This window comes from Camelus bactrianus, chromosome 5 (assembly GCF_048773025.1).
Source record: "Camelus bactrianus isolate YW-2024 breed Bactrian camel chromosome 5, ASM4877302v1, whole genome shotgun sequence".
Classification (NCBI taxonomy): Eukaryota; Metazoa; Chordata; class Mammalia; order Artiodactyla; family Camelidae; genus Camelus; species Camelus bactrianus.
Genome location: NC_133543.1, coordinates 24651915 through 24677103, shown reverse-complemented (window position 1 = coordinate 24677103; position 25189 = coordinate 24651915). Strand labels below are relative to the sequence as shown.

The following is a 25189-nucleotide window of genomic DNA, read 5'->3' as shown; positions in this document are numbered from 1 at the left end:
GCCAATCCAGAAACTGGACTGTACTTGATAAACCTCCTACTGGCAATGTCGAGGAATTAATTTTTTTAAAAAGATCAATGTAACTCATTATTTCAGTTTCCCTACTAGAACTACTTGAGGCCTGATACCATGCTTTCATCGAGTAAACAAACACTAGGTGAGAGCTTTAAAAAATGAGCAAAAATCAACAACCCAAAACAGATTAAAAATGGACAAAGGACTTCAACAGACATTACTCCAAAGATACACAAATGGCAAATAAGCACAGGAAAAGATGTGGCCAACATCACTAATTATTAGGGAAATATGAATCAAAACCACAAGAAACTACTTCACATCTGTTAGAATGGCTATTATTAGAAAAGCAAAACAAAACAGGAAATAAGTGTTGGCAAGGATATGGAAAAATTACAATGCTTGAGCATGACTGATGGGAATGTAAAATGGTACAGCTGCTACGGAAAATAGTACAGTGGTTCTTTAAAAGTTTAAACACAGAATGACCAGCAATTCCACACCTGGGTAAATATCCAAGAGAACTAAAGGTAGGGACCCAAACAGATATCTGAACACCAATGTTCACAGCAGCATTATTCATAGCAGACAAAAGGTGGAAACAAACCAAGTGCCCAGTGACAGATGACTGGATAAACAAAACGTGGGACATACATACAATGAGCTTTAAAAAGGAATGACATTCTGATACATGCTACAACATAGATGAAATTTGAATACATTATGCTAAGTGAAATAAGCCAGTCACAAAAGGTTAAATATTTTATGCTTATACTTACGAGACACACACACAGTAGTCAAACCCATAAAGACAGAAAATAGAATGGTACTTATCAGGGGCTGGGATAGAAGGGAATGAGGGGTGATTGTTTAATGGGTATAGAGTTTCAATAGTTGAAGACAAAAAAGTTCTAAAGATGAATAGTGGTGATGGGTGCACAAAAATGTGGAAGTACTTAATGCCACTCAGCTGTGCACTTAAAAATGTTAAGAAGTTTTGTTATATCTTACCACAATAAAAAAAATTAAGCATAATAAATGATCAAAAGAATCAGCAAATAATATGTATTTTCAATAGTAAGAAATATAAACAGCCAATAATTCTATTAAAAGATGTTCAGGCTACTGGCCAAGATAGCAAAGTAGAGAGATTCACTTCCGGCTAGAGGCTCAGAGGAGAAAGTGGTAGCCACTTGGTAGACAGAACTAAGGGAAACTGACACCGAGGGTCCCTGTGATCCCCAGCCCTAGACGCTAGTCAGCAGGGACAAGCCTTCAAAGGATCTCAAAATCATTATGCTGAGTGAAAGAAGCCAGACTCAAATGGTTACCATACGATTCCATCTCTATGACACTCCTGAAAGGACAAAACTATGGTGACTAAGAAGATATCAGGGACTGCCAGACATTATAACAGAGAAGAGGAGTTTCGGGGAGGTTACAAAACGGTTCTATTATCTTGACTGGGGTGGCAGTTTAAAAAAATCTATACATGTGTTAAGGTTCAGTGAACTGTTCATCAAAAAAAAAAAAAAGCCAATTTACTGTATGTTAACTTTAAAAAGTAAACAGGAATGTTAAAAAACTACTAACAACTGATTTTCATTAATACATAGAAATAAATCACAAATGATTCAGTACTACATAGAAAGGTTTCATGTATTCATTCTATGAATACTTAATTATTGATGATGTGTCAAATACAGATTTTTGAAATATATATTAAAAAGCTAAAGAGAAATTACATAACAGCATTCAGATTGACAGATGTACTATGTGTTATCTTACTAATTCTCACAGGTGCACATTACTTATTATAGAAACCAACGCACAGAAATTAAGTAACTTGCCTGAAGTTGCTGAGATAACAAGCACTTGAGCTAGAAATTAAACATAAGTTTATCTAATTCACTGTCTGGCCAAAGAGTAGGTGTTTCATTAATGTTGAATGAATGAAAGCATGCAAATGCATGCTCTGTGATATCATGCTGCCTTCTGATATATTTTGTCATGTCAAGCGTATGTATTCACATTTTAGAAGACCAGAAGAAAATGTGGATGGGTTAAATTCAATGGGTAATTTATTTATTAAATTCCTTTTATAGCTAAGTTCACAGTTTTTAAAAGATCACAGTAAAATAACAGGAATATTTATGAAACATTACCCAGTTTATTGGCACTTGCAAATAATTTTTTTTAATGTGCTATATAATCTACTTGATTTAGTAATCACAATTGAAGAAAAGAGAAACACAGATAGCATTGTTTTCCCTTCCTTAGAAATTGCTTAATGAAAAAATCAAAAGACCAACTCACACCAACAGAATAATTTAAAAACAGTATATATAAATTTCCTTTAACGAGGTCTTCTTTATTGACCATATACTTATACTTGGGCCATTTTGGTGGTAGTATGTTTTAAGATCACCCTCTCCAAAATAAATAAAGAGATACTGTCAATAATTAAAAAAGAGAAAAAGACCTTTTAAAAGATTGAAAGACCTTTCAAATGTGATATACCTGTTATATTAATGTATCACAGTTATAACTGAGAAATGAGTTTTGGTGTTATGACTGAGATCAACATTTTATTTCAATTCCATTTCCAACAATATATATTAAATTTTCCATGATACTGAAGTGTTCTATGCTAGTCATCAGAATTATAGTTAGGCACAACCTAGATTATTACATATACTGTGCAGAAAAGAGTTTACAGCAGACCTATAACTGTTATGTTTAGAAAGGTCTACTCGCAAAGCTGACCTTTGTCTGGCACCTGGAACTTGGATTCGGGGAGAAGTCTCACCATTTTCCGTAACTGGTAAGACTTAACTGTGCCTAAACTATTTGTACAAACAACATGGTTTATTCTGAACAACTGCTTTCCTTCTATAAGTCTGAAATTTTGCTATGTACCAGTCAGAGGGTACCTATGTGACCAGCCCCTAATTAAAAACTGGAAAGCTGAGCCTCCAACAATCTTCTCTGGTAGACAATGTTCCATATGTATTGTCACAACTTGTTGCTAAAGGCATTGAATATGTCCTGTGTGAGACTCCATTAGGAAAGGACTCTTAAGCACTTGCACTTCCTCCAGACTTTGCTTCAGGCACCTTTTCCCTTTGCTGATTCTGCTCTGAATGCTGTCACTGTAAGAAACCATAGCAGTAAGTGCAACTACATGCTGAGTCCTGTGCATCCTTCTAGCAAATCACAGAACCTGGGGGCAGCCTGGGGGCCTCCCCAACATACTAAAGTTATCTGAGTAAAATATATACCTACCATCTTACCAGGCAATGAGCTCTTGGAGGAAAGTCATTATTCATACACAACAAATCTTGCATAGATTGTGGAATAGTATCTGCAGAAACATTTGATAATGAAAAAGTTAGTATGTTCATTCTAAGGCAGAATCATACAGTATGATTTAAAGAAATCATTTTGCAGTTTTGCGATTTTTTTTTTTGCAATTGTTTGCAAAAGATTTATGTCTAGGGCTAACCCTAAGATTTGGAGGGACACTAATGTCTCCATCTCTCTCTTTTCTTCAGATTGTACTTAGAAGTCTGTCAACTCTGTATCACCTCCTATGCCTATCCTTTGCTCACTCCTGGCAACTTTTAAATGTTCCTGTAAAACCACTAAGCAGCTTCCCATGTATAACCTATATACATAAATGCATTGCTACCTGCTAATAAGACATTAATCTCAATGATCATTATTTATACTCATAAATGCATAGTAAATTCAAAGCATAAAGAATGTTCATTAAAAAGACTTACTTTTGCTATACAGCCATAATTGCTTAGCAAATTTATATTTTGTTAGTTTGCAAAAAGAACAGAACACTAACGATTTGATGCTCTACTTACCTAAAGCAATAAGCAACTCTAACAAATCAAAGATTAGTGGTCCAATCTTTTGACCTCTGATAATATACTTTTAAAGGTCTACCTCCAAATTAACTGATCTGATGGTTTGCTTGTAACTTCTACCATCAGTTACAGCTTCAATCACAACCAAATTAAAACTGCCCAATATATACATGCATGCAACAATAAGGCCTTAACTATCTTAAATCCATTCATCTTCTCTCATACCACAGTCTCCTTCATTTATTCATCTCAGAAACACTGATCCTAAGCCTCCTTATTACAACAACTTTTCCGTGATGTATGATCTTTCTTCAAATTAACAACACTTAAGATTTCTGTACCTTAAACAGTTTCTTTCATTAATCAGTAGAATGTAGGAGCTGGAAATCTCTGGGCCATTACCGGACTTCCCACCAGTTTATATATTTCCCTCACCCCTTATTTCTCAAGTACACATATTCATATTCTGGTTAATTATTTTATTTTGCTGTATAACTGTCTTAACATATGTATACACGTGGTCAGTATTATCTCTTAGCTTATGAATCTAAATGCAGATCCTATCTAATTGTTTTTTTCTGTGAGAATAACATATATAACAAAAGAGGTAACAATTTTATTCCTATACAAGAACAGGCACAAATATTTCAGGCGTGCACTTATAAATGATAATATTTTGACAGAAAAACTTTTAAAACATATTCTGCATATTTATCTTCTGAGTGAATGAAGAATATTTGACCAACAGATACAAAATTCATATTTTTTAATACCTTGCTTACTCACTGTTATACACTAGCGTTGGATGATGTGACGTATTAACAACTATAAGCACTATTTACTGAGTACCTAGCATGGGTCAAGTACTGAGATACTTTTCACTTTAAGTAGGCAAAACAAAATTTAACAAAATTAAAATATTAATTCAAAATTAGAAGTTACAGCATTTCAAGTCAGCAATACATTATTAGATTATTATATTAAAAAAGACTCTCTTAAAATGGATCTTTCCCTTAAAATGATTGATAATATAAATTCAAGTTGCAAGTTTGTAAATTACTCCTAAGAAATAAAATAAATGTTTTGGGAAAGAAACTAACTTAAAATCCTTTATTATGCTGCAGAGGATGTTTCCCAACTTGAATACTAACTGCAGTGCTTGTACAGAGCCTGTAACATTACTAATCATGAGATTGCTGCTTATGTACAGTATTTTATTAAATTTTCCCATTAACCCTCCAGATAGTATTATTTCATTTTATTAATGAAATCAGTCAAGTTTAGACAGGCCAAGTAAGTAGAAAAACCAGAATTTAACCCACATGATCTAACTCCAAAGTATGGGGTATATCTAAAACATGCCACTGACTAATCAGTAAGTAACTTTTATTTTAATCCTTCAAAGCCCAGCTTAGTTGTTTTATTCTGCACAACATCTTCTCTGATCTCTCGGGATTAAAAGCGATCTTTTCTGCTCTGCACTCCAGTACAACTCTGTGCTTTGGGATGGCACTTATCACTTTTTACCTCCTATTATTGTTACTTACTTATAGACCTTATCTCCCCTACTGGAAAGTAAATTTCTTTTTTCAATTGGGCTTAGCAGAGTCCCTAGCACATACTAGGTACTCAATAACTATTTGTTGATTTAATTAATTTTAAAATGAACGACGGTGTGATTCTTCTTCTGCAAAGATCATACTCTACTTCAGATACAGTGAAACAACTCTGCATATGTAAAACATCTCCAGAGGATACTACTTAATAAAGAGAACTAAATTCACAGTTCAAAATTACAATCACTCTTACAAGTCGAGTTTAAAAATAAGCAGTAAAAACTTACCTTCTAATACTTCATCCTTTCCTTCTTTATCTGTGGATTCTTGTACAAGATAATGATGAGTGACTGAGAACTTGAAGTCAGCAAATGAAATTTCATCTGATTTCTCTTCCCATGTGCCAGAAGTAAATATACCCTGTATTTAACAAAAAAGAAAAGAAAAAGCATCTGCCTTAACTATTGAAAGGTAATTCAGTAGTTACCATTAGATTTATTAACCACCGATTTTTTTTGCCCTTCTTCTGCCCATTAATCTAGAAGTTTCATCCTATATTTATCCTCCCCATAATGAAAAGGAAAAATATACAGAGGTGAATAAAACCAAGAGGAAGTTATTTTATAAATGATTTATCACAGTGTTCCTTTAAAAAGAAAGTTCCCCTAGAATATTAATTATAAAGTGACTTACAATATTATAATTTTCAAGTAATTTTTATGAGTCTTTATATAAAATCATGAATATACAGTAAATCTCATGCCTCTTCTCATCAAAAAAACTCTCAAAACCCTTTCTTCCAATAGCAGGATCTCTATGAGTAACTTTTAACTGAAAATTGTTAAATTTCATAAATGGTAAAAATCAGAAAAAAATATATAGCAATAAAATATAATTTTATTACAAAAATCACAAAACTAATAATATCACTATGTAGTACACAGCATTGCTGGACATTAGAAATGCTTCAGAAAAAAGCCTGTAAAATCAACTTAAGTGATATGACATCTGTAGCACTCACTTGCTCAACAGGTTTCTGCAAGCTTCTTTACCAAGCTTTGGCATTCAAACATTTTTATTTAAATAGCAACATCATGATTGGAAAACATTTAAATTAAAGGTTCCAAAGAGCCCCCTTACTTATACAATGTAATTATAAAAAGGGATTTTTTTTTCCCACAAGGCCTCTAATCTCCCATTGCTATTCTCTCCATGAGAGAGGTATACAGTCATTACAGCATAGCACCACTTCAGAAACACCAACCCAGCAACTTCCAATCACAGAGTCCCAAACTAGATAGAAAATATGTAAGGAATGATTCTGTGAGTTACTGAGTTTTTAACAAATGTGATCACACCTAACATATTAACACCCAACAGTTTTATGTGTGTTCCTAGCAAAGTATTTACAATTCTGAATTGAGTTAAATCATATTTTAAATGTCCTAAGAATATCATATGTGAATACATCAAATAGCAATCTCTTTATTAGGATAAATACCATGTATGATACATATCAAAAACTATGATTTTTATATATTAGGTCTCTTTAAAGTGAGGTTAACCTGTGTTAAATTAAGATATATATGGCCAGTACCAAAAGTCTCAAACTGTAACAAGTAATAAATGATATAAATAAGAGCTTGGTTTGCTAGGAGGAATGCCCACTATAAAGCAGTGAAAGCTAAAACTACAGTAGGGGGAAAGGTCCAGAATGAGGGATAAGTCCCCTTTTCAAGCTTGCAGAAAATCTGAATATTCTTTTTAAATGATTCAAAGAAACACTATCCGACCCTAAGCCTGGATTCTAGGTACTACTGGTGACCTTATCAAACAGCTATCTCAAGTGGATTTGGTTCTGTTCAAAAGAGAGGGCATCCAGGTTCTGTATCCAAAACAAACTTTTTAAGATAATTTAACTTAACTGGAAAACAAAACTCCAACCTCCATTCTGCAATTCCATTATGATACAATCACTTGACACCAAATTCCAGTATGGTGTATATTAACTATTCGACACACAAAGGACAACTCTAGTTCAAAATTAATCTACTAATTCATCAAAAATAACCTCTAATGGCCATAAGCAGACAATAAAAAGAAATAAGCATATAGACTAGAAAGAAATAAAACTGTCTCCATTCACAGATGACCTGATTATGTACATAAAATATCCAAACTACAAAGTACTAAAACTAACTAATGAGATTATGAAGTTGTAGAATTCAAGGTCAGTATACAAAAATCACCTTTATTTTTATATACTTACAGCAAACTCCTGGGAAATGAAATTTTTTAAAATACCACTCTTATAAATATCTAGGGAAAAAATTTAATGAAAGATGAGCAAGAACTCTACCTAAAAATATCTCAAAACACTGCTAAAAGATATTAAAGACCTAAACAGAAATACATCATGTACATGGATTGGAAGACACAACATCATTAAGATGTCAATTCTCTCCAAATTGACCTATAACTTTAACAAAATCCTAATCAAAATCCTTAATCAAAATTTCATAAAAATTGACAAGCTGATTCTATAACTAATATGAAAATCCAAAGAACCTAGAATTAGCTCAAATAATTTTGATGAAAAAGTATACTACTTGATTTTAAGACTTACATTGCTATAGCAATTAAGACAGTATATTGGCATAAAGACAAATAGATCAATGAAACGTAACACAGTCCAGAAATACATTCACACCAATACTTTGTTTTTTTAACAGAGGAGCTACTACAATTCAGGAGGGAAAGGACAATCTTTGCAATAAGTGGTTCTGAAATAATTAGATATTCATATGAAAGAAAGCACAGTATCTTCACAACCTTGAAATAGGCAAAGATTCCTTTGACAGGACACAAAAGGCACTAACAATTAAAATCAAAAACTGAGAAAATAAACTTCAGTAAGATAAACTTGCTTATCAAAGGACACAAGAAAATGAGTGGGAAGCCATGGGCTGGAGAAAAAAATTCAAAATACATATATCTGACAAGATTCACAACTATGTATATGATGATAATTTTAAAAACTAAACAATTCAATTTTTTAATGAGCAAAATACTTGAACAGATACTTAGCAGTTATGAATGACTATTAAATACAGTTAACTGTGAAAAATAACTAGGTATTATTGAATATCAGCAGTCATCAGTGAAATGAAAATTAAAACCAAAATGAGACACTACTTCACACCCAATAAGATGAATAAAAATAAAAATCTGACAATGCCAAGTGTCAGAGAGAATATAAAGCAACTTGAAATCTCATAAACTGCTTAGAATATAAAATGGTACAATCTTGTACTTTAGAATATTAGAAATATTCTCAAATGCAAACCAAAATTATAATGAGGTATCACTTCATATCAGTCAGTTTGACAGTTTCTAATAAAACTGAACACAAGACCCAGCAAATCTGCTAATATATTCAGGAAAAATCAAAGCATATGTTCACCAAATTGTTCACAGCAGCTTTATTATTAACAGTAAAAAATTGGAGAAAATTTAAATATTAAAGGAGAAAGGATAAACATATTGTGGTACAGTCATATAATACAAAGAATGATTAGGGCAACATGGATGAATTTTGAAAACATTATGTTGAGCAAAACAGTCAGACAAAAAGGATGCATGATGTATGATTCCACTTATATGAGGCTCAAGAACAGGTAGAACTAATATATAGTGAAGGAAGAAAGAATGACAGTTACTTACAGAATTGACTGGAGAAACAAGGAATCTTTCTATATTTTTATTTTAGATGGTGGTAACATGGGTACATACATCTATCAAAATAAACTGTATACCTGAATTTTGTACATTTTACTATGTGTAAATTATAACCCAATAAAGGAAAAAATCAGTATGATACCCACTAAAAAGAGATAAGGAGACATGGGGGAAAATTATAACTTCTGAGGAAAATGTGACAGGTAGGGAGCAGATGCTTTTTTTTCCAAAGAAAAGATAATGGTAATTATGTAAGAACAACATGTACTAACATCATCATAATTTGGACCCAACAATCCTTTCCAGTTATCTTTCAACTTACTCAATAAATTATAGGTAATTAAGAAATATTCTCAAATGCAAATCAAAACTACAATGAGGTTATCATCTCACACCAGTCAGAATGGCTGTCATGAAAAAGCCCACAAATGATAAATGCTGGAGAGGCTGTGGAGAAAAGGGAGCCCTCCTACACTCTTGGTGGGAATGTAGTTTGGTGCAGTAGTTGTAGAAAACAGTATGGAGATTCCTCAAAAGACCAAAAATAGATTTAACATATGATCCAGCAATCCCATTCCTGGGCATATATCCAGAGGGAATCTTAACTCAAAAAGACACATGCACCCCAATGTTCATAGCAGCACTGTTTACAACAGGCAAGACATGGAAACAACCTAAATGTCCATCGACAAATGACTGGATAAAGAAGCTGTGGTATATATATGTACAATGGAATTACTATTCAGCCATAAAAAAGAATAAAATAATGCCATTTGCAGCAACATGGATGGACCTGGAGACTGTCATCCTAAGTGAAGTAAGCCAGAAAGAAAAAGAAAAATACCATATGATATCACTTATATGTGGAATCTAAAAAAAAAAAAAAAAAAGACAAATGAACTTATTTACAAAACAGAAAAAGATTCATAGACATAGAAAACAAATTTATGGTTACCAGGGGGAAGAGGGTGGGAAGGGATAAACTGGGAGTTCAAGATTTGCAGATACTACTATACACAAAATAGATAAACGTTTGGACTGTATAGCACAGGCAACTATACTCTGTATCTTATAATAACTTATGGTGAAAAAGAATATGAAAACAAATATATGTGTGTTCATGTATGACTGAAGCATTATGCTGTACACCAGAAATTGACACAACATTGCAAACTGACTATACTTCAATAAATACATATATATATATACAAAAAAAAAAAGGGACAAGAAATATTCTCAGTCAGAACTTTGGAGGGCCCAAGACCTCAGCAAGATGAAGATCACTCTCTTAGTTGAGCCCTTTACAATGTCAGGCCCAGACTATTTTAACAGCTTTCCTGTTATAGGATGGTCTCCACATCTCTGTCCTATAATCCTTCTTCCACATGGTTATCCTCCTAAAATACAAACCTGGTATTGTTCCTCTTCCATTTAAAATACATTAGTGGATTTCCATAACCACTATATAGTGGTTATATAGTGGCCTCTAGAGGTGTTTAATCACGTATTCTATCAGTAAAAGATTTTGAGTATCCGTCTCCATATATGTATATTTTTATTAACAAATTAATCAACATGTATCAATAGATTGTTTTTGCTTTATGTATCATATGTACAAACATTTAAAAGGAATGTAAACATGTAATATAATTAGAAGTTATAATACACAAGTGGCTCACCACAAGCACATCTAAGGGTGGCATGCACCTACTCTGGCAGAAATACAAAGCCTGCAAAGCTGGCCTATTCCTTTACCCAGTTACCATCTCCCACAGTTATCTTGCATCTACCTAGTGTTACAATGCCTAATAACTTATATTTCCCCAGAGGTGTGCTTTCTCTTTGACACTGCAGAGACTATTTATCCTGCTCTTCTCTATTTTCTCTTAGCACACTTTTATATATTCATTCCTCAAAATGTTATCTCATCCTAAATGTTACTTCTTGCAGAAAGTCTGCCATGATTATTTCCATGAAAGGTAATGATTCTGTCTTGTTCAAATCACTAGAATAGCATCTTATTCTAGTCATTTATTTATATGCATATTTCTCCATTAGACTGTGAAGAGCAAAAACTATGTTCTATTCTTTGCAGCCCAGAACTTAACAGTGCCTATGTGCTTAATAAGTATCTTAGAAATTACCTTTTTCCATATTCAGAAAATCTCCCATATTTCCCAAATACACTGAAAATATCAGTGTATTTCAGTAAGTATACTAAACGTATAGACTGAGATCTAGTCTAACAACCTGAAATAGCACACAACCCAATCCAAAAGGTATTCTCTCAACAGACTTGTGGTTGCCAGGGGGGCGGGAGGTGGGAAGGGATAGACTGGGATTTCAAAATTGTAGAATAGATAAACAAGATTATACTGTATAGCACAGAGAAATATACACAAAACGTTATGGTAGCTCACAGAGAAAAACAATGTGACAATGAGTGTGTATATGTCCATGTATGACTGAAAAATTGTGCTGAACACTGAAATTTGACACATTGTAAAATGATTATAAATCAATAAAAAATGTTAAAAAAAAAAAAAAAGGTATTCTCTCTGACTTGAACTGATATATGTCCATCACAGTCTTCAAAGTGAGTTTCTTAGTGAAATTAACTTTATCACTGTATAGGTTAGACACAGATAGGTAAACTCACAGCCTTCCTGGATTAAGAGAGTCTCTATTAACACTAAACATAAGCCATCTTTAAGATTTACTTGTTATCAGAACCAAATTTCACATCTTAATGTACCATTAAAAATGTAATCTTTCATTTTTAAATTAAAAATCTATTTAAATTATTGTTTAACAAATTATTAAATTTTTCTTCTACTGACAAAAGCAACACAATCTTGAAAAGGAGGAAAATATAGTAAAGCATAAAACATAGTGAGTTTTTTTTCCATTTTTTTTGAGCACAGAGCTGTGGTTCTCAACCTAATTAGAATTTATAATCACCTACAAGGCTTTAAAATAAAGTACTGATAACCAGGCTCCACAACAGACCAATTAAATAAGAATCAGGTTGTGCCTAAATATAAGAATTTTTCAAAAGCTTCCCAAGTGATTCTAATGTACAGCCAGGGTAAACAACCACTTGGTATAGAGCTGAAAATCAAAGTTTTCATGCACTGATAGAGGAAATCCATTTGAATGTTTGCAACACTGAAATACCAATAAATATTAAAAAGGCATCTATGTTAGGACCATTGAATATCCACATGCAAAAAAATGAACTTGGACCCATTTCTAGTCATGAAAATTAACTCAAAGTGGATCACATATTCTAAATGCAAGAGCAAAACCTATAGATACCATCAAGAACGTGAAAAGACAACCCACAAGGACACATGTTACAACATGGAGAATGGGAGAAAATATCTTGAATTACATACCTCATAAGGGACTTGTATCCAGAATATATGAAGAACTCTTACAACTGAATAATAAAAAGACAATCCAACTTAAAAATGGGCAAAAGATCTGAATAGACATTTTTCTAAGAAGATACACAAATGGTCAATAAGAACATCAGAAAATGTTCAACATGAACAGCCATTAGGAAAATGCAAACCAAGGCCACAATGAGATATTACTTCCTATCCACTAGGATAGCTATAGTTAGAAAGATAATAATAAAGGAGATCAACTGGTGGAGTAAAAGGATGCTGAGCTCACCTCCCCTACACAAACACATCACAACACAGCTACATGTGGAGCAATTCATACTGAAAATAACTGGAGACTGACAGACTCTTCTACAACCAAGCTAGAAGAAAGAACCAAAGTCCAGTAGAAAGCAAGGAGAAGCAATCAGAACCCGCAGCACTAGGAGGGGAACAGAAGAGTGGGATATCACAGGCTCAGAGATTTTCCCTGGGAAGTGAGCAGTCCAAGCCACATATTGGGCACCCCAGCCCTGGGGTCCAATGCCAGAAAGACAAGTCTCCTTAGCTGGGTTGAAAACCAGTGAGACTTACAGGAGGGCCATAAGAAACTGAGATCCTGCTCCTGAAAAATACACACACATGCTTGCTTACTTCCAGAAACAAGGTAAAGGAAGAAGACTGAAACTTCCTTGGGCTCTGGTCAGTTTCCCACACCACACAAAAGTGCACCCCGGGCCATACCAAGCACCTGCTCCAGCTCCTTTAGCTATGGTGCTGCTCCCCACAAGAACAAAGGCTGCCATTGCCATTGTGCATTTTGTGGGGATGGAGCCAGGTGAGGCTGGTGCTTATGGAGGTGGTAGATGGGAGGCTGTCTAGACCTCTAACTGGTGTGTGGAGACTGTCCCAGGACACAACCCAGCCCACATCAGGCACTTGCTCTGGCCCCTACTGCTTCAGAGCTGCTCCCCTTTGGGACAAAGGTGCCACTGCCAGGAGTGGAGAAAGCGCACATTTAGAGGGAGTGGAACTAGCTTGGACTGACCCTGAAGGCTTCTGCTCCAGTACCTTCGGACCAACCCCCATAGGGATATGTCAGCCACCAAGCACAGGCAAAGCTCTGGCTCTGGTTCTAGCTCCTCCATCTCCAGCCCCACTTCCCACCAAGGTGATAGCTGCCATCTCTCATGACCCATGCTCATATCAGATCCAGCTCTCCCTCGAAAGCCACTGAGCACATTCAGAATGCATAAAGATGCTCCCACATAAGGACACCCCTTCAAGACCATGACAGGTAACTTTAACCTAATTTCATAGAGACAGAGAAAGTTAAGCAAAATGAGAAGACAAAGAAATCTGTTTCAAACAAAAGAACAAAAAAAAAAAAAAAAAAAAAAAAAACCTGAAAAAACAACTAATGAAACAGAGATAATTTGCCAGATAAAAAGTTAAAATCACTAGTGTAAGAACAGTAACTGAACTTGGGAAGAAAACAGATGAACACAATGAGAATTTTAACAAGAAACTAGAAAATATAAAAAAGAATCCATCAGAGCTGAAGAATGCAATAATTGAAGTGAAAAACACACTAGAAAGCATTAATAGCAGAATGGGTAATACAAAAGAACATATAAGTGGTCTAGAGTATATAATAATGGAAACTAGCCAATCAGAACAGCAAAAAGAAAAACAGATTTTAAAAATGAGAACAGTTTATGGAAGCCCTGGTACAATACCAAGCATATAAACATTCACATTATAGCGATTGCAGAAGGAGAAGAAAGAAAAGTCAAAAATGTATCTGATCCAACTATGGCTGAAAACTTTCTGAACCTGAAGAAGGAAACAGATATCAGATATAGACAGCACAGAGGGCCCCATAAAAGATGAACCCAAAGGGACCAGCACCAAGACATATCATAATTAAAATGGCAAAAGTTAAAAAGAATTCCAAAGGCAGTGAGAGAAAAGCAAATAGTCACTTACAAAGGAACCCCCATAAAACTATCAGCAGAGTTTTCTGCAGGAACTCTGCTGGCCAGAAGGGAGTGCCATGATATATTTTAAGTGCTAGCAATCTAATATACTTTACCCAGCAAGGTTATCATTTAGAATCGAAGGAGAGATAAAGAACTTCTCCAACAAGCAAAAACTAAGAGTTCATCAGTACCAAATCAACTCTGTAAGAAGTATAAAAGTCTTCTCTAAATGGAAAAGAAGAGGCTACAACAAAAGGTAAGAATTTACAATAAAGGAAAAATCTCATTCGTAAAGGTAAATATGTAGTAAAGGCTGTAGATCAACCACATAGATGAGCTAGCACAAAGATTAAAAGACAAAAATGTAAAATCAACTACAAATACAATAAACAAGGGATAAACATGAAAATGTAAACATAACATCAAAAACAGAAAACATGAGGGAGGGGAATAAAAATGCAGATCTTTTAAACTTTTTAAAGTTTGAACTTTATTAAATGACTATCAGTTTAAAACAAGTAGGTACAGTTAGAGGTCAAAATATATGTACTTGGTAACCACAATAGACAAAAACTAAAGAGAAAGGAACCCAAGCATTCCACTAAAGAAAATCGACAAACCACAAGGGAAGAAACTAAAAGGAGAACAGAAAAGAAGAAAAGAATCACTGAAACAATCAGAAAATCAGTAACAAAATGGCAGTAAGTACATACTTAATAATCACTTTAAATGCCAATGGACTAAATGCGCCAATTAAATGACATGGGGTGGCTGATACGATAAAAAAACAAGACCCATCTAAATGCTACCTACACTTCAGAGCTAAAACACACAGACTGAAAGTGAGGAGATGGGAAAAGATATTTCATGCAAATAGAAACGATCAAGAAAAGTAGGGAGCAATGCTCATATCAGACAAAGTTAACTTTAAAACAGAGTCTATAACAAAAGACAAAGAAAGGCATTATATAATGATAAAGGAATCAATGCAAGAGGAAGATATAACATTCATTGACATATATGAACCTAATATAGGAGCACCTAAATATATAGAGCATATATTAACAGACACAGAGAAATTGACAGTAATACAGTACTAATAGGGGAGTTGAACACCCCTCATCAATGGACAGATGATCCAGAAAGAAAATCAATAAGGAAACAGTAGTCTAAAAATACACATTAGACCAGTCAGATTTAAGAGAAATTTACAGAACATTCCATCGAAAATAATGTTTATTCTGCAGTTTTTGAAGTGAACACGGAATGTTCTCCAGGATAGATTACATGCTAGGCCACAAAACAAGTCTCAACACATTTAAGACAACAGAAATTATATCAAGCATTATTTCCAATAACGTCAGTATGAAACTAGAAATCAATTACAGGAAGGAAAATAGGAAAATCAGAAACATGTGGAGACCAAACAACGTAATATATTTAAAAAAAAAAGGGGGGGGTCAATAAAGAAATCAAAGAGGAAATCAGAAAATATCTAAAGAGAAATGAAAATAAAAACACAACTTTTCAAAGTCTATGGGATGCACCAAAAGCAGTTCTAAGGGTGAAGTTTACAGCAATACAGGGCTTCCTCTAGAAATAAGAAAAATCTCAAATAACCTAAACTACCATCTAAAGAAGTTACAAAAAAGAAAAAAGAAAAAAGTCCAAGGTCAGGAGAAGGAAGGAAATAATACAAGAGGAAAAATATAGAAACACACACACACAAAAAAAGAAAACAACAACAACAAAACACAGAGATCAATAAAAACCAAGAGCTGTTTTTTTTGAAATGATAAGCAAAGTTGATAAGCCAGGCTAATTTTTAAAAGAGGACCCAAATAAACAAGAATGAAAGGGGAGAAATTACAACTGATATCATGGATACACAAAAAACTGTAAGAGAATACTACGAACAGTTACATGCCAACAAACTGGACAACCTAGAAAAAAGTGGATAAATCTCTAGACACACAAAATTTTCCAAGACTGAATCAGGAAGAACCAATCTAAATAAACTGAACACCAGTAGTGAAATTAAATCAGTAATCAAAAAACTCCCAGCAACAAAAATCCAGGACCAAACGGCTTCACAGAATTCTACCAAACATATACAGAAGAGCTAATATCTATCCTCCTCAAACTATTCACAAAAAATGAAGAGGAGGGAACACTCCCAAATTCATTCTATAGGCCACCATTACCATGATACCAAAACCAGACAAGACACTACAAAGAAGAGAAAATTACAGGCCAAAACCTTTGATGAATATAGATGCAAAACTCAACAAAATATTAGCAAAACAAATCTAACAGTAAATAAAAAGGATCATACACTATAATCAAGTTGGATTCATCCCAAGGTCACAAGGATGGTTCTACATACACAAATCAATCAACGTGATTCACCACATTAACAAAACAAAACAAACAAACAAACAAAAAAGACAAAAGCCAAATGATCCTCTCAACAGATGCAGAAAAAAGCATTTGACAAAATTCAACATCCATTCATGATAAAAACTCTCAAAGTGGGTATAGAGGGAACTTATCTCAACATAATAAAGGCCATTTACAACAAAGCCACAGTCAACATAATAATGGTAAAAAAGTGAAAGCCTTCTCACTAAATTTAGGAACAAAACAAGGATGCTCACTCTCACCACATCTATTTAACATTGTATTGGGAAGTCCTAGCCACAGCAGTCAGACAAGAAAAAGTATCCAAACTGGAAAGGAAGAGGTAAAACTGTCACTATCTGCAGATGATATGATACTCTATAGAGAACCCTAAAGTATCTACACAGTAACTATTAGAACTAATAAATGATTTCAGCAAGGTAGCAGGATACAAGATTAATATACAGAAATCTGCTTTGCTTCTATACACTAATAATGAACTATCAGAAAGAGAAAGTAAAAAAAAAAAAATCCCATTTAAAATTGCATTAAATCACGGACATAGAATACAAACTATGGTTACTAAAGGAGAAAGGGCTGGGGAGGGATAAATTAGGAGTTTGTGATTAACAGATACCCATTACCATATATAAAATAGATAAACAAGAAACTTTATAGCACAGGGAACTATATTCAATTTCTATAATAACATATAATGGAAAAGCCAAAGAAAAAAATATGTATGTATACATGTAACAATCACTGTGCTGTACACCTGAAACTAACACTGTAAATCAACTACATTTCAATAAAAAATAAAATTAAAAAAATTTTAATAGGAATAAAAGTTTTAATTGAACCCCCTCAAAAATAAAATAAAATTGCATTAAAAAAATAACATAAAATACCTAGGAATAAACTTAACCTAGTAGGTGAAAGATCTATATGCTGAAAACTATAAAACACTGATAAAGTAAACTGAAAATGATTCATATAAATGGAAAGATACCCTGTGCCCTTGGATTGGAAGAATATTGCTAAAATGACCATACTACACAAAGCAATCTACAGATTTAACCACAATCCCTATCAAAATATCTATGATATTTTTCACAGAACTAGAACAAATAATCCTAAAACTTATATGGAACCACAAAAGACCTCAAATTGCCAAAGTAATTGAGGAAAAAAGAATAAAGCTGGAGGTATAACCCTTCCAAACTTTAGACAACACAAAGCTAAGTAATCAAAACAGCATGGTAATGGCACAAAAACAGATGCAAAGATCAATGGAACAGAAAAGAGCCCAGAAATAAACCCACACACCAATGGTGAATTAATCTACAACAAAGGAGGCAACAATATACAATCGAGAAAAAACAGTCTCTTCAACAAGTGGTGTTGGGAAAGCTGGACAGCTACATGTAAAACAAAGAAATTAGAGCATTCCCACACACCAGACACATTTAAAGATTTAAATGTAACACATGATACCATAAAACTCCTAGAAGAGAATATAGGCAAAACATTCTTTGACATAAATCATAAGAATTATTTTTATAGATCAGTCTCCCAAATCAAAAGAAATAAAAGCAAAAATTAAGAAATGGGACCTAATCAAACTTAAAAGCTTTTGCACTGCAAAGGAAATCATAAACAAAAATAAAAAGACAACATACAGAATGGGAGCAACCCAAACAATGCAATCTACAAGGGGTTAATATCCAAAATATACTAACAGCTCATACAATTCAGTATTTAAAAAATCAAAAGTGAGCAGAAAACCTGAATAGACATTCTTCCAAAGGAGACATACAGATGGCCAACAGGCACATGAAAACATCAGAGAAATGCATAAAATCACAATGAGATATCACCTCACACCTGTCAGAATGACTATCACACAAAGACCACAAAAAACAGATGGTGGTGAGGATGTGGAGAAAAGGGAACTGTCATACACTGCTGGTGGGAATGGAAATTGGTGCAGCCACTGTGGAAAGCAGTATGGTGACTTCTCAAAAAACTGAAAACATAACTACCATATGATCCAGTAATTTCACTTCTAGGTATACAGCTGAAGAAAATGAAAATACTAATTATAAAGGATACATGCACACCAATGCTCATAGCAGCATTATTTACAATAGCCAAGATACGGAAGCAAACTAAGTGCCCATCAACAGATGAATGGTTAAAGAAGATATGGTGTACATATACAATGTAGTATCACTCAGCTATAAAACAAGAACAAAATTTTGCCATTTGCAACAACAGAGATGGACGTGGAGGCTATACTCTTAGTGAAGTAAGTCAGACACAGAAAGGCAAATACTGTACATTATCACTTACATGTGGAAACTAAAAAATAAAACAAATGGATGTAACAAAACAGAAACAGAATTACAGATACAAAGAAAAATTAGTGATTACCAGTGGATAGAGGGAAGAGGGGAGGAGCATGATAGGGGGCAGGAAATCAAGAGGTACAAACTGTTATGTATAAAATAAGTAAGCTATAATGATAAACTGTATAGCACATGGACTATAGCCAATATTTTATAATAACTATAAATGGAGTATAATCTATAAAAAATATTGAATCATGTTGCATACCTGAAACTAATATAATATTGTAAATCAACTGTACTTCAATTTAAAAAAAAGACAGTAACAAGTGATGGTGATGATGTAGAGAGATCAGGACCCTTATATGTTGCTGGTGCAAATGTAGAATGGTGCAGCTGCTTTGCTGAAACAGACCCAAAATTCCTCAAAAGGTAAAAAATAAAGTAACCATATGACCCAGCAATTACAACCCTAGGTATATAACCAAAAGAAATGAAAACATATGTCCATACAAAAAGCTTGTACATAAACTTTCAGAGCAGTATTATTCACAGTAGCCAAAAAGCAGAAACAATGCAATTTCCATCTAGTGATGAATGGATAAATAAAAGTGGTATAGCCATACAACAGACCATTATACGGCAATGAAAAGAAATGAAATACTAATAAGTCTACAATATAAGCAAACTTGAAAACTTTGTTAAGTGAAAAAGGCCAAATTACAAAAAGTAATATATTGTATGATTCCATTAATACAAAATGTCCAAAATAGGCAAATCTACAGAGAAGGAAAGTAGGTTAGTTGTTGCCTAGGGCTCGGAGAAGTGCTAATAGGTATGGGTCTTCTTTGGGGAGTGATGGAAATGTTCCAAAATTAAAAACTGTCAGTATACTAAAAAATACTGAATTGCACACCTAAATTGGTGAACTGTATGTTACATAAATTATATCTCAATAAAAAATTTAGACCGAGAAGTTTCTCATAATCACAATATTTTGCATCTATCTACTATTTGAAAAGATCCCCAGCAGTTTAAATCTGAATGCACAGGAATCTTCTTTGAAAACAAATAAGATTTTTAAAAAACCTCACTGGACATTTCATCTATTTCCAAAATAATACAAACACGTGTTTCTGTAGTCACACATGACTCTAAAACATATGCTTTTCAAGCAGTTTTCCCAAAACAAAACAAATATGCAAGTATGCTGGCAAAGTAGGGTACAAATAAAAACCTAGAACTCAATTCCAACATATACCTGGTGACCGCTAATGTTACTTCCAAAATACAGCAAAAATGTAAAAGAACATATTTAATCTAGAAGGCTGACTATGCTTTGCTGTCTCCACCCATTGAATTATGAAGGAGACCTGCTACATTTGAGGAATTTTTGTTTGATGTGAAATGACTGTAACATGTGACATGCTTTATAACACTAGTGAATATCTGTTTCATGGGAAAGTTTCCAGTTCAGTGTTATTATGCAATTATGGGTATAGACACTTTGATCATGGCAACTAGAAATCAATAAAAATTGTATCATTAAAAAAAAAAACAGCCATCTATGTATATCTTCCACTCTTCACAAGTAGCCTGGCTGGCCCTCAGCCTGGGTTAAAATTATCCCACTAAAAGCACAGTAGAGAGGGTAATAATATTAAGGCTCAGTCCAAAAGCTCTCCTGCATCCAGCTTTGACTTTAGTTTCAGAGGGTTATTAAAACACCCTAACAAGGGAAACTTGGAAACAAAAAGGGAATTTGAGATTAATCCCTCCTGAATCAATAGAGAACCACAATTCATCCAGAGAACATTCAACTACACAAAAACTAACAGTAAGAGAGCCAGGGAAAGGGGACACAGCCAACTACAAGAGAACCACACCAAGTATCACAGGCTAATCCTCAGGGAAGAAAACGAGCCAAGCAGATTTAAGTAGGCACAAGCCACAATGGTTGACACAAATAAGTCTCCTTTAAAAGAAACAAGTACTCTTGAACACCAACTCGGGCACTCAGCTCTAACAGGAGCTTGGGCCTACTTCAGCAGCCAGAATTTATACTTCTGAGTCAGCATGACTTGCAGTTTAATCCCAAGCATTTTATCTTTTTTGATCTGACGTCATCATTTTTACAGATGACCTTATTTGTTTATACATGCATCACGTTTATGAATATTCCCAGGGATTTTAATTAATCCAATATACTTGAAGTTCATTACATTTTTAAAAAGTAAAAGCAGACTGTACAGACTTCGCTGACCTTTAGGATAGGAACTAACACCTACTGAGGGCCTCCTAAGCAAAATAATTTATATGTAATTATGTGTGTATGTGCATGCTTGTGTATGTGCACATAAAAATCTCCTAACACTGTCATATAAGTTTCAACCCCATTTCATAGATGAGAAAAGGTTCAGAGATTTAAAAACCTGTCCAAGGTTACCATATCATTAAGTGATATGGCTGGAATTTGACCTATCACAGCCCAGATCTTCCACTAGAAGCTAAGACAGATAGATAGATGCACACACATTTACACATAAAAATTCAATAGTACATATGCAAACAAGACAAACAGGGAGAACAATATATGGGTCAGAACTTAAGGAAACGGCTGGATAAATGCCAGCTGAGTGAGTCAGAAATGGATTCATTCAGAAAATTGGATCCCAGTTAGCCTTTAGGTAAGGTAAGGCAGATAAGAAAGAACAGATAATGGGTAGAAAATAGAACATAAATTTTAGGGAACAAATAGTCCATTCAGCTGAAGTTTCCTACAAGGAATAGAGTTAAAAAAAACAAGGTGGTGAGAGACCTGACAATGACTGTCTACAAATATCATTAAGAGTTTCGACTTTAACTTGTAGGCAGTGAAGAGCCTTTGAAGGCTTCTGTGTAGGCTTATAACATGATTACAATGTTAGTTTAGGAGAATTCCTAAATGGCAAAGAGCTACAGTAGGGAACGTGAAAGGAGGAAGAAGTGAGCAAAAAAGGACAGTCAGAAAGTACTATAGCCCAGTGATTATACTGGGAAGATAGTATCTTAGGGTAGATCTCTTGGGTTCACAGAATAGCTCTATTACTTACTAGCGAAAGAATCTTGGGTAAGTTACTTTTCTCTCTGTGCCTCAATTTTTATCTATAAAGTGGGGATAATAAAAGTAGTATCTATCTCTTATAATTAGATTTGAGGGTTAAATGAGTTATATATATATATATATATAGTTATATAGTTATATATATATATAGTTATATATATAGTTATATATATATATATAGTTATATATATATATATATTGCTTAGAAAGTGCCTAGCATACAGTGAGCACTCAATAAATGTTACCTATTGTGAAATGATGTAAAAATTCAGAAATGATGAAAAAAGTTCTAAATTACAATAGAAGATAGCCTCTTAGACAAGTACTTAGAATCTAAGATACTTAATACCATCCAAGATGGTACTCAGGGTCTCTGTGCATAATTAACTGTGTCATGGGTAAGAACGCTAGGTGGCTAATAAAACATGGCCACAAATATGAAGAACAGAGAATACTAAGTTCTGGTTTCAATTTGCAGCAAAGATAGAGACTGATGGACAGTTAGGACAAGTATTAACCCAAAGTAGCACTTGTGGGAATCCTAAGCTAGTTCCAGAAATAACGCAAACCTTTAAATTATCTGAAAGGAAAGGAGAAAGCGGGGAGTGTGAAACCTTGAGTAGTTGCTACAATTAAAAAGCCAGGAACTTGGAAAGAAGTTGCCATGAGATGTACAGTTTTCATCAGACTGTATTCTTTTCCTACTATATGGTTAAATTTGGAGGAAAAGATGCTCACAATTTAAAACTAAATGAAAGTAACTTAAGACAGTCCTTGATTTATAAACAATCTCCATTTATGAAAGGTATTTTTTAGGGAAGAACCTATTTTAAAACTAATATGCAGGTCCAATGGCATTTTTCACAATGGAACAAACAATCCTCAAATTTGTTTGGAATCACAAAAGACCCTGAAAAACCAAACTAATCTTGAGATAAACAACAAAGCTGCAGGCATTATGCTGCCTGATTTCAAACTATACCACAAAGCTATAGTAATCAAACAGTGGGTCTGGCATAAAAACAGACATACAGATCAATGGAACAGAATAGAGAGTCCAGAAATATACCCATGCATGTATGATCAATTAATTTATGACAAAGGAGCCATGAATATGGAATGAGGAAAGGACAGTCTCTCCAATAAATGGTGCTGGGAAAACTGAACAGCCAATGCAAAAGGATAAAAATGAACCATTAAGCTAAACCACACACAAAATTAAATCAAAATGGATTAAAGACTTGAATATAGGACCTGAAACCATAAAGCTCCTAGAAAATATAGGTAGTAAGCTACTTGACATCAATCTTGACAATGATTTTTTGGATGTGACTCCAAAGGCAAAAAAAGCAAAAATAAACAAGTGGGGGACTACATCAAATTAAAAAGCTTCTGCATAGCAAAGGAAATCATCAACAAAATTTTAATAGATGAGATAAAATACATTTAAATCATACATCTGATAAGAGGCTAATATCCAAAATATATAAGTAACTTACACAACTCAGCAGCAAAAGAAAAACTCATTAAAAAATAGGAAGAAGATCTGAATAGACAGTGTTCCAAAGAAGACATACATATGGCCAACAGGAACACTGAAGGGTGCTCAACACCACTAATTATCAGAGATACGCAAATCAAAACCACAATGAATAATCACCTTATACCTTAGAATGGTTATCATCGAAAAGAAAAGAAAGAACAAGTGTTGGTGAGGGCATGGAGAAAAGGGAACCCTTGCATACTGTTCATGGCAATGTAAACTGGTGCAGCCACTTATAAGAACAGTATGGAGGTACCTCAATATTAAAAAAATAGAACTACCACAGAATCCAGCAATTCCACTTCTGAGTATTATCCAAAGAAAATGAAAATACTAATTCAAAAAGATATATGCACCCCCATGTTCACTGCACCATTATTTACAATAGCCAAGATACAGAAACAACTCAAGTATCCAATGGTGGATGGATAAAGAAAATGTGGGATACATACACAATGGAATATTATTCCATTATAAAAAAAATGAAATCTTACGATTTGCAACAACATGGATGAAACTTGAGGGCATTATGCTAAGTCTATTAGGTGAGACAGAGGAAGACAAAATACCATATGATCTCACTTATACATGGAATCTTAAAAAAACAACAAAAAAAAGCTCGGACACAGAGAAAAGATAGGTGGTTGCCAGAGATGGGGTGTTGGGGGTCAGTGAAATGGGTGAAGAGGGTCAAAAGGTACAAATTTCCACCCATAAAATAAGTAAGTTATGGGGATATAATGTACAGCTTGGTGATTATAGTTAATATTGTATTATATATTTTAAAGTTGCTAAGAGAATAAATCTTAAGTTCTCAACACAAGAAAAAAATTGTTACTATGTATGGTAATGGATGTTGACTTATTGTGATTGTTTCCCAACTTGTACAAACACTGAATCATTATATTGTACACCTAAAACTAATGCAATGTTATATGTAAATTACACCTCATAAAAAAAGGTAGGTCTAATCAAGGTCACTATTCAATTTAAGGCCATTTCATATAAACAATACAACATGAGAAATGCACTTAACTAAAACTAGAAAGTTCTTTATTAATTCAATATAAAACATCTCAAAAAGTCCTTCAAACTACTTTGTTGCAAGGAAAAAAATTAATATTCGAGAATAAAAATGTAAGAATAGCAAAGAAAACTTTGGAAAAGAAAAACAATGGGAGAATATTTGTCCCACCAGAATGTACAATAAATTTACAGTAATTAAAATAAAATGGTG

At 33.8% G+C, this 25189-nt stretch overlaps 1 protein-coding gene across 2 annotated transcripts in view; it reads right to left on the bottom strand.

The window, feature by feature from the left end:
- The window catches only part of RAB3GAP1 (RAB3 GTPase activating protein catalytic subunit 1), a 94026-nt gene that overhangs the window by 51398 nt on the left and 17439 nt on the right, over positions 1-25189 (bottom strand). For both annotated transcript variants that reach the window (XM_074363566.1, XM_010973223.3), the window contains exons 4-5: positions 5737-5869; positions 3301-3379 (exon numbers count right to left, since the gene is read on the bottom strand). In XM_074363566.1, the coding sequence (XP_074219667.1) occupies positions 3301-3379; positions 5737-5869 (212 nt within the window). The remainder of the gene's footprint in view (positions 1-3300; positions 3380-5736; positions 5870-25189) is intronic.